This window comes from Trichoderma reesei (genome assembly GCF_000167675.1).
Source record: "Trichoderma reesei QM6a unplaced genomic scaffold TRIREscaffold_8, whole genome shotgun sequence".
NCBI lineage: Eukaryota > Fungi > Ascomycota > Sordariomycetes > Hypocreales > Hypocreaceae > Trichoderma > Trichoderma reesei.
The window spans coordinates 1265881-1283196 of NW_006711155.1; the positions used below are offsets into that span (position 1 = coordinate 1265881).

At 53.7% G+C, this 17316-nt stretch overlaps 2 protein-coding genes across 2 annotated transcripts; both read right to left on the reverse strand.

Annotated features, from left to right (window-relative positions):
- Positions 1-6971: 6971 nt before the first annotated feature.
- On the reverse strand, positions 6972-7910 carry TRIREDRAFT_22257 (uncharacterized protein; the record flags this gene model as incomplete). The annotated part of the gene is made up of 2 exons (XM_006964783.1): positions 6972-7595; positions 7857-7910. The coding sequence occupies 2 exons, from the start codon at positions 7908-7910 to the stop codon at positions 6972-6974; spliced, it is 678 nt and encodes a 225-aa protein (XP_006964845.1).
- A 1573-nt stretch (positions 7911-9483) lies between these two features.
- TRIREDRAFT_107151 (uncharacterized protein) lies at positions 9484-12597 on the reverse strand (the record flags this gene model as incomplete). Its single annotated transcript, XM_006965134.1, has 1 exon — positions 9484-12597. The coding sequence occupies one exon, from the start codon at positions 12595-12597 to the stop codon at positions 9484-9486; it is 3114 nt and encodes a 1037-aa protein (XP_006965196.1).
- Positions 12598-17316: the final 4719 nt, after the last annotated feature.

Consider the following 17316-nt stretch of genomic DNA (forward strand, 5'->3'; position numbering starts at 1 on the left):
TAGGCAGTTTGGCCCTCAAGCCATGGATGGCCACGATCGGCTTGACAAGGCCATCATCACTCAGCAATGTCACCGATGTCTTCTTCGACGCATCAGGGACGCTGGCAGTTTCCATAGCTCACCCTTCCACAGGTCAGGTCATGAGCCCTTGAGGCTTGGAGCTTCCTTCTCTCACATTGTTTCCTTCTCGACCCCGTCCCTGTCCCGGCACCTATACTTCGCAACGAACGACATCTGGCGCTACACACACAATGCCTGCCACCCAGGCAGCGGGCTCCTCGCAACGGACACACCGAGAAAAAGTCCGCGACGAATCGGGATGCAATCTACATTGCTTCAACGACAGAAACTGATTCACACATGCAGTCCCCTAATCAGACAGAAGAAAGACCAACAACTACCTACTGGCGTAACACCGTCAGGGAAATCCAGCCACTATTGTCATCCCTCTCTTGCACGAAGAAACATCACGATTTGTCGGTTTTTAGGGGTCCGCATTCAGTTTCTGGCCGTATATGGCAGTGGCATCACTTCGACTTTATAGTATGAAGGCTTACTCAATTCTATATCGGCAGCCAATTGGTATACCCGTACGATCACGCAACACGTACTCTCATAGCCGCCGCTCCGGGACACCTATAGGGGCGCAACTATTCCCCTTCAAGTGCCATTGGCGGCCATGATGAATATTCCAACTGCGGTCTCGGAATCAGCGCGCGCCAACATGATTCTCCGTCAATCTCGAACTGCAACAGCAAAACCCATCTGCCACTTTCCAGACGTGTAACACTCTCCAACCAAGACACAACCTTGTAATGGGAAACACATGGCAAACATACATTCGCTCATCAACGAAGAAAGCATATCAAAGGAAACATCACTCAGTTCAGATGCATTTCCATAAGCAAACGTCTGGGCAAGGCCTTGGCGAGAAACTTGTAAGTCAGATTCTCCTTCTCCTTGCGAGAGAATGCACCTTGACTTTTGGCGAGACGGCTTGAGTGTGTATTTCTTTTTTCCCATCCACATCTGATCCATACGTCCTCATTCTCGTCAATTCCTCGAAAACATGTTCTAATATTCATCTCCAGGACCATCTACCCAAAAAAAGCAGTCCGAGTGCTGGCGCACGGCCAGCACCCAAATAGGGCCGCCAAACTGTCACCTCTTCAAACACGCAGCAAACAATACAAGCAAGAGCAAACTCATTCAATACCGCTATACAGCTACCATAAGGCCAAATTATCAACACCACTGTCCCAGAAGTCCAAAGCTCAACTCTACGGATTGAAGAGTTGCAAAGGATATCCAAGATTCGGCCCTCCCACCTCAACAAAAAGCAGCTCCAACACCAAATGATTACTGAACAAAAAGAAAAAAGAGTGGACCAGCACAGCGTCTCTCTCTCAGCTGAAAGATAGCAATTCTCATCTGACGGATTGGGAAGGACTAAAAGAGGATTGAACTAACAACTTTCGACTTATGTTGCTGAGTTTTTTCAGTCGTCTTTCGTTGTATGTACAACATGTCAACATTGTACGTTTGTTGGGTGGCATACATGGTTCCTGGTCCAAGTCACATAAAGATGCGATGAAGGTGACGGATCCCACGATTTAACAACCATTCCGGCGCATAAACCAAGTAATGTAGTAAATGTTTCATTATTCAATGCTCTTAATAGGTATGACTGTTCGTCTCTTTCTTTCGAGCATGCCATATCAATCTCTCAAGTCCCAACGAAGGACGTCAGCTTGGCCTTGCCCCGGACCCTCGCCGCCAAGTGCACATAATGTACAGCATCAACAACGAATCTACCTAGTCCAGAGTTCCATCTCCACTTGGAGCCAGATCCGTCCCCGGCCGCCTGTCCTTGGCCCATTGTCCGTCACCTTGTCCTTGTTTGTGTTGAGATTTCAGGTCTGGCGTAGTCAGGGCGAGGCCGATGCCATCTGACGCTAGTCTGTTTCCTAAAGCGTGAGCATGCCTGGTACATGTATCAAAGCAGTGCTTTGTTGGGGAACATGACTGGGAGCGCAGAGTAGACAAGTTTGCCAGATATTGACAACATAGGAGCATATATAAAGTAGGCATACAAATAAGGTGACTCAACTCGTGTACTTCATCCTATGTTACGCACCGCCAACGTCTACAACACTCTTCATCCACAACTCAGCCTGTATCTCACCTCATCCGGTTCATCATGACACAGACGCAGACCGAGCCAAATCGACGCACATATCGCGGATCCTGCCACTGCGGCGCCTTCGTTTACGACATCGACCTCCCCGAGCTGAGGGTAGTCGTGGAATGCGACTGCAGCTTCTGCCGCCGCACGGGCAACCTATACGTCCCGACCGGCGAGGACGCCAACTTCAGAGTTGTCAATGGAAGCGAAGGGAATCTCACGTCGTATACATTCGGGCCAGGAAGCAAGATTCACAAGGTAGAAGTAGCTGAGAAGTACTCGTAAATACCTCTAGAGTAGCCTGCTGACCCTGACTTGTATAGTTCTGTCCGATATGCGCAACAAGTCTTCTTTCGAGAATGCCAGACGGCCCAGCATTTATGAAACTACTGCTCAACGTGAGTCGTAGCAACGTTTGTCTGCTGTTTGTAAGCCACTGCTCACGGAAATTGCCCAGGCCCGAGCATTTCACGACGTGGACGTGGGTTTCTTGGAGCGGAAATAGTGAGTAGGGCAATGAGGCTCAGACCTGATCCGATACTGACAGGGCACAGCATCTTCAACTCCAAAGTTGGCGCCCAGTATCAGCCTCCAGAGCACAAAGGAGACATGCCGCGTATCGTTGAAGGCGGCCGGCTTTACACTGGAAGCTGCCACTGCGGTGCCGTAACCGTGGCACTCTCGTGTAGACCACTGAAAGAGCCCAGCGAAGAGAGTCTCGTTTTCTGCAACTGCCATGTATGTCAGAGGGTAAGTTGCGCCCTTCATTTGTCACTCCTCCACCGTGCTAAGCTTGCAACACAGAACGCATACGTCTGGCTTTTCCCAAAGTTCGAGAGCATTGTCCTTTCGGGATCCAAAGCCGACATTGGCCGCTATGCGTTCTCGGAGGGCCTGACGAGCAAGTCTTTCTGCCGCGCTTGCGGTGTCGGCATGACCTACCTTATGAATCAGCCCGTTGAGGACAGGGACCTGGCACCGAGTGAACCGTCATGCCGAGCGTATCGAGAAGTCAACACATCGCATCCAGTGAATGCGCGTGTACTGCACGGGGTAGACGTGAGTGAATCGAGGTGATGGTTGAGGGGGGCAGCAGTCATGCCATTGTGATGGCGACTCTCGGAGAGGCCGTCGATGGATAGAAGCCCGGCGTCTCTCACTGATAACATAACATAATCACACACATAATGCCGCCTTGGTCATTTCAGTTCCTCTTACACAATGACTGTGCTGCCTTTGGATCCGTTCGCTTTCGACTTGGACTTGGTGTTGCTGCAATATTGTAGCAAAATCAGCACCGCTGGTTGGACAGCGAGGATGACTGCCATATGCATTCCAGCAAAGTGTGCGCACCTGCAGTCTCGAGAATCCACCTGAGAGCTCTCCCTCGCCTGCAGCAGCGGCAAGATGTGAACATCACTCCGCCACCGTTGTAGCCAAGAATAGGCTTGTGATCAGGGCTTGATCCGTACCATGGCAATGATGTGCAGCTCCCTGAAGCTTCATCGCGAGCATGTCATCGTGCAATGCTGCCCCAGTATCTCTCGAGTATTTGGCGGAGGCAATCTGAGCTGAGAGGGATACGTGCCAAGAACGAGTGCTCGTGACTTGCCCACTTGCCACTCAAGGGGCACAGCCGTCAAAGGTTCTACCCTCTTTGAAGCATCACCAGCAAGGCAGCCATACAGGCGGCTTCGGTGACGTCGATGGACATACAGAGGACGAGGCTGCATCGCTTCCCCGGATTGCCCCGCGGCCTGGAATGGTCGAGGTACGTACCCCTGTCTCACACGATGGCAGGCAAGCAGGCAGGCAAGCAGGGCTGGCGTCCCGGCTAATCTCGAGGGTTGCAGGTCGTCGAAGAGCGGTTCGCCACAAGACACAGCCCCCTTGGGCATCCAGCTTTTTGTCGTTTGTAACGAGACACAGTCGGGGCTTGGTTGCGAGCATCCGTCATAAGGCTGCCGCCAAGTCGTCGATCCCTTGCATGCCGCTGGATCTCGTTGGATCTCGCCTCTTTCTTGTGCTGTCATGTAACAGGAACCTGGATCCAAGGTGCTGTGCTGTAGGTAGACTTCCTTGATGTCGACGTTGAATGATTCTTTTTCCTCCAGTATGACCAATGTCAAATGTTGCTCGCTCGGCACGATGACCATCTGCCATCTTTGGTGCGTGAGAAACAGAAGACACGAGACGGCCACCGGCTGAGACGGAAGAGGATTCACTCGGTGTGATGAGTCGACGCGGGTAGCCTAGACCCGGCAAGAGAGGTTCTGGATGCAGCCATTAATACCAGGTAATATCACTACTGACTGCATGGTCCAAAGAGCATGCAGCTGCAGCTGCAGCAGTACAGTAGCAGCCCCATCAATATCTGGCTGTTGGCTGCTGGCTGTTGGCTGTGCCGGCATCCCTGCCGCCACCTCGTCTGTGCATCAAGCTTCCCCGCACGTCGAACCGCGTCCGCGTCCTGCTAGCCGGGCCAGAAGCCAACCCTACCTACCTAAACTCTGACCATTTCAGCCAAAGAAATCAGCCGCCAACCGGTCTCTTCTTTTAGTGTGGTGGTGGTTGTTGTGGTGGCTTATTATCGTATGTCCGTATAGTGTAGGTATTGTAATTGGGTGCGTTGCGTTGGGCGTTTGTTGATGATATGGTCTGGGAGGGGTGGCGTGGGGGATTGACGGCCTTCTGCCTGCTGAGAAAAGGGCCAAGCAAGCCTGAGCGACGCAAAAGCCGTGGGCGAACGGGCCAAATGGGCTGATTGTCGTCCAGTCATGCGATGCAAGCGAGATTTGGGTGGACAGAGAGAGAGCTGGAGAGCATCCCACGCTCTTGTGTTTTTCTGTGGTAATTTGTAGAAGTGGCAATGAGTAAGAGCTCGGGAGGAATCGGAACGGCTCTTTGATAGTGGTAGTAGTAGTAGTAGCAGTATTTCGATGGGTGACGAGGGACGAAGAGGCACAAGGCAGAAAGAATGCAAGAGAAGAACTTGAAGTGAAACCGACATCGTCATCGCATGGCCCCTCTGTCGGCAGCACTCCGGCCCTTGATGTACAAGATACTTAATCTTTGATGAGACTCCCATCTTAAAAACACCAGCAATAATAGGTAGTCCTTCACCTTACGATATAATAGTACCTACTCGCTGTAGCTTCACATGGAAATCCAACGACATCAAAAAACATCAAATCGAATTTCGAGGGTCCTCCCAGCTGCGCATTCCCCAATGGCCCCGCGGTCCAATCAACGGCCCCATGCCAAAAACAAATACTAGTCAATACTACCCAGAATAACTACCTACCTAGGCAGATCGCACTTCATCCCTGTCTGGCGTCGACGCCACTTTTCTGCGCATCCCAGCCGGTCCTTGTTACTTGTCATCCCACCTATGGCAGCGCCCCAATTGCCCTGATGCGGTACATGACAGATGGAAATGCGTCATCAGAATCCCGATAAGTCCTTCTTGGTCTCGGAGATGGTCGTGTGAAAGGGCAAGCCAAGGCTGCGTGCCATCTTGTTCGGCCTGTGTCCCTCCCTCTTAGACAAGTTGCCAATCATGGCTTCCGAAGTGCGGAACTCCATCCCATCCCATCCCATCCCGATCGTCCACATCCACATGCCCGTCCTGTCATGCCTCCTCGTCTCACTACTACTACTAGTAGTAATACCCTCTCCACCGGTTCCGTGATGCTACGGCTTGCCAGACGTCCTCCATTGTGGCCCCGTATAGTGCACTACTGCCTAGCCATAGCATGTCTCAGTCGTCCTGAGCTGTGATACTTAGCTGCAACCTTGATTTCACTAGCAAGCTGCCATACATAGATGCTTTATGAATGTGCCGTCACAATTTTCCCTCCTCTTAGCCCTGCCCACCCTCCCCAGACAGCCGCCTCGTTTGAACTATAATAAGTTGCTCCTCCTCCTCCTCCTCTTCGTCTTCAACCCTTTCCTTGCCTCTCTCCTCACTCTACTACACTCTACTACATATCCTCTCTCTTCACGAACCACCTCTTTCTTCGCAAACGAGCCTCTTCAAATCTCTCAACCATCACCCACTCCTAGCACAACCATCATGCCTGCCTACGAGTACTGTTGCCAATGCGGTGGCATGATTGTCATCAGCACGACCTGCACTTGCTGCGGCCACAAGCAGTGCTCCCACTGCCCCATGTGCTAGACGACTGCACACAAGGACTTGTCGAGACTACTAGGCGTCTCAATTGACAGAGGTCCGTCTCGACAATACTACCATCGATCTCTCGACAACGCGCAATACTTACACCCTCATCAGCACCACACAAAACAAACCATTACATGGCACCGCAAGAACTCTCCATCCGGCCGCCCAAGTAACCATCCAAGGCTGGCCCTTATACTACATGACCTCAACAACACGACCGAAACGCTTCCTTTCTCCTTTCTGTTTTTTCCCGGAGCGGACCTCTCGTGCGATACCCTTATTCCTCTTTTACGACAAAGCACTCTTGCAAAACATCTCTGTACTTCTTGGGTTTCTCGGTTTTATGGGCTACGGAGTGGTTGTTTGCGGGCAATTATGTACTATTACCAAGAAAGCACATCGACGCTTTTTTCTCTTCCCTTCCCTTTTCTGCTGGATCGATCCTGATTTTGATTTACTGGGACAGATAGGATAGCTGTTGATTTCCGAAAAACAAGAATACAATATACAATATACAAAAAGTCTAAAATCAAATCTACGAGCCTCCTCGTCATCACACACACGACTTAACCATTTATACTACTTAGGGGAAAAACAACACCCTCAATAATCCCTAACCATAAAAAAAGTCTTACTCTCCACCGGCCTCTCCTTGATCCTAAACCCAAGCTTCTCATAAAACGGCACAACTTTCCCATTATCCCCCGCAACCCCAATCCAAATCCCTCGACTCTCGCTCCCATCCCTCATCCTCCTCACCCCCTCCACACTGCCCACAAACCTCTCCAGCAACTTCCTCCCCCACCCCATCCCCTGCACCTCCGGCAACAAGTCAATGTGCATCGTCGCCTTGTACTCCGCCAACAAGTCATCATTGCCCTCCACCAGCAACAACCGCGGGTTATACGCCAGCCGCGCCAAAGCAACCTCGTTGACGCTCCCGTCCGCCAGAAACAGCGGCTCCCCCTTGGCCTCGAGATCCTCCGGCCGCGTCACCTCCCCCTCCGGTGAGACGTCGAGAACATCCGTCACGTACGAGTCGTAATCGGCCACAAAGGCGGCAATGTCGGGACACCCTATGCAGTACCCCACGGGCTGCCCTGCGCCGTCGTCGAGCACGAAGCACGTCGTTGGCGAGAGGTGCGTGTACTGGTGCGTCCAGACGTAGGGGGCCAGGCGACGGCCGGCCGCGGACGAGGCGAGCGCCGGATTGAGCGTCTCGCGGCACTTGTGGGAAAAAGAAGAAAAGAGTGTGTGAGTGTGTGTGAGAGAGTGAGATTTAAGAGGGGGTAGTGGCAGTGACAAGCTTAGAATAAGGAGAAAAAAAAATAAGGGATCACGAGGATGGGAAAAAAAGAGTGGTATATAGGAGGGGGGGCGGAAGCTTGTCGTCACCGTCAGATTCGGGAGCTGGCCATAAGAGCCAAGCGTCCCGTCGATGACATCTGGGGAAAAAAAGCTGGGGAAAAAAAAGGGTTTTCCACTTACAATGTGAGCCATGCCGTCAAAGTCGGAGGGCTTGTACTGTCGGATAAACGCCATCGCTTTTACAGTCTTGTCGACCTTTTTCTAGAGGATCTCGTGATACTCTAAAGTTGATGAGTCTGGACTGTACTGTCAGAACTTGGTGCAAGCCGGCCGTTCGTGTGTCGGTTTCCTCAGCTCTGCAAGCTTCAATCTCACGCAACCTCGCCTTCTCATTCAAACGTACATACCTCTAGTCTCCTCAGTTGACGCGTGAGCAATAGCCAAAGTGTATGGGACGAGGCAAGATAAAACAGAACAGAACAAAAGATCGTCAGGCCAACACCGCAGAGGAAACCCGGCTTCGATGTATATATGCTCGGAAGTTGTAGAGCTTCGGGTGTCGACAAAAGGTAGAAGCATCCGTAGAGTTGAGTCAAGTCTCGGAGAAATAACCCCTCCCCTCTTCTCTCTGGGCACACATTATTCCCCCAACTCCTTTCACCTTACGTGGGGGAAAGGATTGAAAGACGATTGATAACACAAGAGATCAGTTTCGCCCTATCTCCCCTGTTTCCCCCGGTCTCTTATGGATGTCACACACCGAAGCATTGCAAAAAGCAGCTAGGAGAAAGGAAATCGCTAGCCGACAGGCCCCGAAGTAACGTAACTCTCACGCCCTCTTTTTTGGTTCAGCTCGGGGAGCGTCCAAGATGTTGTCCATATGCCCGGCTCGGCCTTTGCCTTGTTTGATTGAGCCAAACTTGCAGACCATATGGATCGTCTCTTTCCATTTCCCCGAGGCTCTGCATCATCGTGACCGTAAACTTGCCCTGATATCCAGAGATCGGAGTATTGATCAGTTTCCAATGGTAACTCGCAAGCGCATAATTGCTAGAGCTCCGCCGAGGAGCAGCACAGCACCGGCTTCACGGCGAAATATGTAGCCAAGGCCAGCGTACTCATCCCTTTCTTGATCACATCTTCAATTCACCCAAAAGTCATCGTTGGGATATGAATTGCACTACTTCGCAGCTACGCTATCTGTACTCACAGTGGCACTTCGCCGCACCATCCGCCTCATGATAGCATCGACCGCGTCTCCCCATGATACCACCCCGCCCGCCAGTCCCCCTTTCCGGTGTGAATCGATTTCTCTGTGCTGAGTTGCACTCAACTCATGTCTCCTTCGAAAGAGCAGATCCCGACGCCGTGATTATGATTCAAGTCCCGCCTGAAAAGTGTTCCACCAATAAATCGCTGCTTTACAGAGAAAAGAACAAGTAGAATGGAAGAAGAGAGAGGAGGCAGAGCCGCTCCCTAAAAAGATTGCATCCCTGCATCAACACGTATATACCCACAAGTAGGTTGACAGGATGAAAGATGAAGAATACGTCGCATATAGAGGACAAGAAAGTGCAGCAGAAACAAAAGATCGAGAAAGCGCACGTGTCATGTCGGATAGGGTACAGCCGTTATAATATTACAATGTCGATATCGGCAGGCGTCTCTTTGCCGTTCCATTCCGTTTGCCTCAGGAGGCTGAATGGGACGTGACACCTTACAAGAAGCAACGAGATGCGCCCAGATCACGTTTGGGAAGAACAAAAAAGAGATGGGGGAGGTAGAGCTCGACCCGGCGGTGCGGCGCTCAGATGAGGCCGCCCGGAAGGTCACTGCCGGGGTTGCCGCCGTGAGGCATGGGCGGCCTCATGCCGTTGCTGGGAGGAGGGACGTTTCTCGATCTGAGGCTGGTGCCTTCGCTTGTGGCCTTGCGCAGCTTCTGTCGGCGCTGGGCCAGAGTGTCGTCATCCGACTCATCCAGGCCGGGGAAGCCTCCGGGGACTCGCGGCGATGGCATGCCATCCTCGCTGCCTCGGCCCAGGGTCTTGCGCCGGGGATTGATTGGTGGCAGTGGAGGGGCTGCTGCATTTGACAACAAGTTCGGCGTCGACGCCGTCGCTCCGAGCAGGCTGCCGTTTCTGGACCTCGTGCCCATGCCGACGGGAGAGGCCATTGGGGAGGGCTGTCCTGCCTCATAGGGAGGACGCTGTCGAGCACTTGGAGGGCCGTGCCTCATACCCGTCGCGCTTCTGGCACTGCCTGGCGGACTAACCGGCATGTACTGGTCGTCGTATGCATTCGATCCGTTCCTTAGTCGCATCGGTCGAAGGGGAGGGGGGCCCGTGTTGCTCGTTTCGGAGCCGCTCCTCTCTCGCTCCGAAGGAGCTCGCGAGCCCGCTCGGGAGGTTGCGCGAGAACCACTTCCATGCCGAGACTCGTCACGCGCCTTTCTATTAAACATGGCTGGTGGAGGGCCGACGGCATCGTGCGACGCCAATCGTGCGCTCAGCGGAGGTCGTTCCGAGGGACGTGGCACTGTATCCAGATCCTTCATCTTCTGGAGCTCGAGGCGGGCTTGGCGGAATGCCTTCAGACCGACGTGGACGTTGTCCTCCTTATCCGTTGAAGTTCCCTCATCAGATGGTCGCTCTCGGGCTTGCGTTGACCGTCCTCGACGCGAGTCGTCTGCGGCCTCCGTGGAACCTCTACGAGATGGTGGTAGACTCCCGTTAGACGTCGACGACATGACCATCTTCATGGACCTAGGCTGACTCTGGTCACGAGCGTGCCGGTCAAACAGCGAGGTGTGGCTGGACTTTGATTTGAGGATACCCAACGCATTTGTTCGCGGAGGGGGGACATCTTTGGGACCCTCCAAGGCTGACGGTGTCATCGGAGGCGGCCTGTCCATCTCGGCATCCACCATTGAGCCCAGCTTCTCGCGGACGCGTCGAGCGCCATCGGCAAGGTGACGGGCGAATGCATCCTCCTCCTCCCTCTCCACATCGTCGTTGGAGATCCTGGGCCGGGAGGGTGATCGGGACATAGGGCCCCGCCCATGGGTGGCCAATGGTGCTGAGCCTGGACTACGGTCATGATCCAGGCTCCGACCACTCTGCGCCTTAGCCGGCTCCGAATCCTCTTCCGGCATGGGATAGATCGAGGAGGCGTTGCTGTCGCTGCGCAGATGAGCCCGCACCATGCCACTCAAGCCGGTAGTCGGTCCCAGGGTGGGAGAGTCCGGCGGTGCTCCAGGCATAGGACTGGGCGCAGCCGAAAGGCTACCAGCCAGCCCCCGGGAACCGAGCGAGAGAGGGGCAGGGATGGCGGGCCCTTTGAAGGCTGGATGATCGCCGTCATTGGGTCTTTCAACTGACAGACTTGGATTTGGCAATTTGATGGAATTCAGGGCTCCGTTCAGCATGGACAAGTCATCGTCGCTATCATCGAAGAAGGAAGGGGGATCTTCGGGGCCTACTGTTTTGGTTGCCACAGATTCAATCTTTTCTGGTTGCGCTGCTGATGAAGACTTGACATCGGAAGTGGCAGAGACGCTGGATTCCATTGAGCGGTGACGGTTCACCGGCGTTTCTCGTCCTTGCTGTAGCTGTAGCTGTCGCTGGGCATATGTGGAGTCATCATATTTCTCAGCTGGTCTCTCGAAGACGCCCATGGCCGTGGCCTTGCCCCTGTCATTGGGCTGGATAGCAAGCATCGGATGGTTTTCTGGCTCACTCATAGGGGGGCTGATGGGCGCGGCACCAAAATTCGACTTGGGGGGACCAGCGGCCGGAAACTTGGAACTGGGCTCAGAAGGAGAAGTGGCTGCAGAGTTGGTGGTCGAAGGAGTGAATGACCGCAGGTTGGGGGCACTAGCCTTTGCCAGTATCGGCCGTCTCTCCAAGATGCGATCGCCAAACAGACTGGCAGTCGGTGAAGCCCCATCCGGTATCGCAGATGCAAATGGGCGTCCCTTGGACAGGTGATCCATCCTGGACATGGCTGATGACTGCTGGTCTTGGATATCGCGGCTTAGACCCTGCTCATAGAGACGTCGTGTCCGGAGGACGCTCCGCTCCGCAGAAGACGACGAGGTGGACGACGTGAACTGGGAGTCCCTGACGGACGGAGCGCCTTGTGAGGTCACCGACGTCGCGGTGGAATAGCGGGCGGCAACAGACGACACTGTTGAGCTTGTCTCTCGTCGCCGACTAGTCTCAGACCGAGACTCTGACAGCAGTTCTGACTGAGACTCTTGCAGAGGCTCTGACTGAAGTCCTGACTGAGGCTCAAGGTCTGCCGTCTCATTGGGAGAGGGTTCGCCACCTTCAGCAATCTGCCTTTCCTTCTCTGCCAACCGCCATTTCTGGAATGCCGACATGCCGACATCATCCTCGAGTAGCGTCCGGCTAGACATGGGGCCGTCCTTTCCCGCTCCAGAGCCGTTCGCCGGGAGCCTGTAGACTTTTTGTCGGCCGCCAAAGAGAGTGTTGCCGTCGACGGGCTTCGCCCGGTTCATGACGCTTCCGGAGTCATCAATGTTGAAAGGTTCCAACCGGGAGATGGAGGGTGACCTTATCGACTCCACTTCGGCTATATCTTGTAGTCCTCCGAGGTTCCAATTTGACTGTCCGCGGGGAAAGAGGACGCTGTCATCACTCGCCTTGCCTACCTTGGTGGTAGGGTCGTCTTGCTCACGCAGCATAGAAAAACGAGCCGAGAGGCCAGTCATCAGCAAGCTGGTTCTGAAGTCATCGGTGGAGGGAAGAGCACTGCTGATGTCGAGCTCGGGCTTGGTTTCTTCGCTTTGGCCTTTCTTTTTGCCAAACATTCGAAAGGGGCTGGAGGACTCGGACTCCATCGACGGACGGGCACTTTCGGCCTCATCTTTGCCCTTCTTCTTATTCCGGAATACGTTCATTTTGATCGGAAGGACTCAACAAGAGGCAGTAGCTTTCTTAAAACGAGTGTATCGGGCCGAGAATCGGATGTCGTGTCATAAAGTCATCCACTGGCGTGTCGTGGATTTCGTGCGTTAAGTTGAACTACCAGCAAAGACGTCAGACATCAAGCGCAAAGGCGAACCATAGTGTTTGTGGTGGATGTGAGCATGAGGGTGTCGGCATGAAGCGGTTTGAGATGGGCCAAATCAGGTTGGTATCGTCCACCTCTTTCAGCAAGTTGCGCCAGTCTTCTTGTATCTCGTTGCTGAGTTCTGTTTTTGCTTTCTTGCTCCTTGTTGATCTCGGTATGTCGCGGGTTGTCCTTGAAAGGCGAATAGGTTGGGTAGGTAGAATAGCAGTGTTGACGTACCAGGAAAGTACCAATGGAAGAATGGGATGCCAAGCCTTGTAACAAGAAGGCGAAACGAGAGTTCGAATAAATGAAGAAAGAGTTGCGAATCCGATTTCCGAAGAGACTGAGAAAGGTCCAGGGCGCTGTCAAATGTAGGATGCCACTTCGATAGGCGCGCCGTGACTTGGCGCTATGCGTGACGCTCGACGGGTACCTGCAGGACAGCCTCGCAGCAGAATGCGTGCCAATAAAACGGCCCTTGGGCTGTGGTTTGCGTTGGTTGTAGACGGCGCTGCAGGGGAGCAGCTGCTCGGACTTGCCACTCAAAAGGGGGTTTTGGGCGTTGGCGTCGTGAGACCAGGAAGCGGAACACGATAAGGAGCCTCGGATATCACAAGGTCGCGCAAGAGAGCATGCTTCGGAGGCGGCAGCTGTCGACAAGGCGCAGTCGAGTCGGTGATTGCAAACACGGCGGCGACGACGATCGGGTTCCTTCGTGGCTGGTCGTAATGAGCGTGGACGCGATGGGCGGGATACCAACGACTTCGCCTGCTGGACAAGAAGAGAAGGGGAAAAAAGGGCAAAGCTGGTCGCTGGCAAGAGCCGTGAGCGGATGAAGAGGAGAAAAAAAAGAGTGGAGAGAAGCGTGCGAGCCGGGCAAGGGTAGAAGAAATTGGGATCAGGATGCCGGCGATGACAAGAAGGGGCTTGAGCTCGACTGGAGCTGGCGATGGCCTCCAGCTCTCCATCCGCCGTGCTAGAGCCTAGCACCCGACCTCTGCCAGGTCTTGTGCCTGAGCGGCGGGCCGCTAACCACAGGCCGCTAGCCACTAAACTTCAGGTCCTGGCAGGCCTGGCACCCTGGCAGCCACTCAACAGCGGCGTAGCGCTCAATGGCGCCGCCTGTGCCTCTCCGGCCACGACCAGGGGGGCGCTGTGGGCTGTGGACTGCCTGGGGACAGGGGCCGACCAGACTTTTGTCTCTGAAGCGTCCAATTCTGACTTTTCAGTTGGTTTGTTGATCCCTTGCTATCGTTACTGCTGTTGTTGTTGTTGTTTTTGCTGTTTTGTGGACAGACTCGAGGGTACCTATGGTGAGCAAAGATGACGAACGAGTGTCTGATACCTAGCAGTACTACTACTACCTTGTACAGTACCTACTAATATGCAGACGCTTTCACGCGGCCCTTGCATGCAAGGTGCAGGCGAGCGCTTGATTGGTGGAGAGGGCTGTAGGTTGGTGTTCAGCCAGCTGCGTGTCTTAGACACATGCAGCCGGCTTTCCCCTGATTCACCGACACGGACAAACGTGATGCAACGTGAAACTTTGGCTCAGACGCCGCTCTCTTTCTCCTCAAGGCCAACTTGCCTCTCAATGAAAGTGCTGGATTCTTCATCGTGTACCTTCGGTACCCCCAAGAACTCATTCCACCTCTCTTAATAACTTACCTTAAGGTACTGTAAGTACAAGTAGGTACCTCGTGGTGAGGCATGCAAACTCTCAGAGATGAACTGCCTGGGGGCCTCGAGGGCAGGTGCAAATGGCTGTGTCTCGGCTTGGTCTAGCGCTGCCCGCCTTCCACACAACATCAACCCGGCTCGACAGACGCGCAACTGCGAGTACCTACCTTAGGTACTAGGTAGTGAGGTGTACAAAGGTTACTTGGAACAGGGCAGTCCTGACACTCTCGTAGTGCTGGTTGATACCTTACTACTAATCTCTCCCTTACATCACATTATTGCTTGTTTACACCTCATCTGCCATCAAACACGGGGCCCCGTCAATCCTTGATCACTCCCCAAAGCGTCCGTCACAGCGGGCGAGACGAAACTCAAACATCCATACTACTACTATATCGCAGCCTGCCCTGACATCTGATAGGCAATTCGAGCCCCAATCACAGCTTAGCCGACCGAAGGGATGGCCTGGTAGCGGTCGGTTCAATTGGTGATGCGCCCGTTCCACAGCATGCATGCAAGCGATATTCGTCACCACTCAGAAGCAGCCACTCTGTCGCCACGAGAACTTCTGTCGCAGCTCCGCATTCACGGCCGATATGCACTTATACGCACCTGCAGAAGGGCCGCTCAGGTACTACCTAGGTAGGCTGTGGCAAATGCATGCGACGGAGCAGATGCACTCGGACAACGCTCCCTCTGCGACTGTCATCTACGTGCCCCAGATACTTACTCCCTCTTACGCGGTGGCGCATCAGTTGCTTGATCCAACAGAAACAACAGAATGGCATTAGCCTTCCAAAGTGGCCTATTGGCTCGAAGAGAGTGCAAGGAGGTGAGCAGTTCAGCTGTAGGCGCATCGCACTCGCCCCTTCTGTACGGTTGGGTAGCTATCCAGAGCCTGCCGTTACGACTGATTAGCTCTTGTAGATCAGGAGACATGGAAAAAGCAAAGTGACCCGGACAACAGCTGAGACAGACTCCTATTTTCTTTTCTCTTTCTCAAGGCTCACGGACACGACAAATGACAGGTCGAAAACATGAGGCCGACTCGAGCGTGGGACTCTTGAGGACTGGCGATCGCAGCCAGAATTGCACTTGTATCACCATCGCTCCAGTTGTGGCCATCCTCGCTCTCTTTCGATTTGCCAGTGCACATCTATTGCGGCTACAAACTGGATGCCTCATTTTGCTTCAGTTGGCTCAACAGCGTTCAGCACTCTCGTCCAATTTCTTCAAGCCGGTCGGACGTGTACCTGGACGCCAAATGCTGCCCAACCGCTTGCCGCCCGGCATCTCCACCAGGTCATAGCGCCTACATCGCATCGGAGCTCCATCGCGCATGCAGGTGCGGTTCAGGTAGATGGCGAGATTTCCCGCGTCTGGACGTTCTCCGTCCGAAACAGCCGAATGGCGAAGCGATGCCTCGGGACAGCCGGGGCACGAGATAGGGCACTGCGGTGCAAAGGGGGCTCCGTACGAGTACGCCTTTGCCGGCGAGAGCCTCGACCGGCCATGAAGAGCACAAGTCTATCACTGTTTGTCCCATGATCGACGCAAGCTAAGCAATCGCTCCCGCCAAACGCCCAACCTTGATGTCAACGCCCTGTTCGTGGCATACTCGTACGTCGACCTACGATCACACATGGGCCGACGTGGAGCATCTGGAAAGAAAATCGAGCCAAGGCCTCGCTTGGCATGTCGGTACTATATGCAGCGTGCGTGAAACCTCCCTGTCCTGTGAGACTTGAGGTAGTCCTTCGTAGGTGCAAAGTCTCGGCGCTCGTACTCGGCATGGCGTTTCGTCTTTTCTCCTTCTTTTTTCCCCGACCCACCGGATGTTCAATTTCAAGCTGAAGCACAAGATAGACGAAGCGGCGATCAACTCGGGCCGCTAATTCGTCTCCATGTTTGGGAAAACGTGGCCATGGTGATGGCATCGCCAAGGGAGAGCTCGCCAAAGGATTGACTTGTCGGGCGAGTCAACCTTAGCTCTTTGTCTGAGTGTCGACTGGTAAGCCACACGACAGAGCTCTCAGAGACTGTCGCAACTCATTTTCCAATGCTACCATAACGACTCGGCAGTGTGACAACTTGCCAAGGCACGGTTACTCTCAAATTCAATGTGTCTCAAGCCTGGCAAATGAGGCTGACGGTTCTCCTCAAGGACGACAGGCATTGATCAGCATGTATCCATGACACGGGATCTCTCGCCGGGCAGTCTTATGGGAAGCGAATGCTTTTGCGGAGACTTCAATGACACCGACGTGGGTCATGGAATCATTTGACGTTCCATTGCGTTTGTTCTTTGACAGTTTCCTAGTACTAGTAGTAGTATTACTTGTAGGGTCAGGGCTGGGAGTCGGGTTGGGTCTTCTCAGGCAGTGGAGAGGCCCGCGTGAGCCGGGTTCAGGACCGTGACCAAATGTGTGCACATGAGTGCAAAGTAATTCGTACTGCATACATACCAGGTCCCGGCTGAGGCCAATCTCCCCCACAAACGTGATCCATCAGAGCGAAGAGAGCTTGACCAGTAATAACCAATAATACAATAAAACCGGCGGCATGGCCGGTGCCCTGACGTCCCCGTCGCACACGTTGAGGCGCGGCAGTGTAGTACCCGTATGTATAAGGAGATGGAGGCGACACATATCGTCAAGCTTCACAACAGCTCCAACAAACGCCAGATTCTCTCGATGCCTGCTGTTTCTCTCGCAAATACGATCCCTCAGCAGATGATGTTCATGCCGCAGTCTTTAGGCTGTGACCTTGATCGATTCAAAGAGAGCCTCAGACAAGGGGAAAAAGGAAAAGAAAAAGGTTGAAATTAGACCAGGAAGTGACAATCTCAAACCCACTCACGAACGCGGCTTCCCAGAGAGCAGCC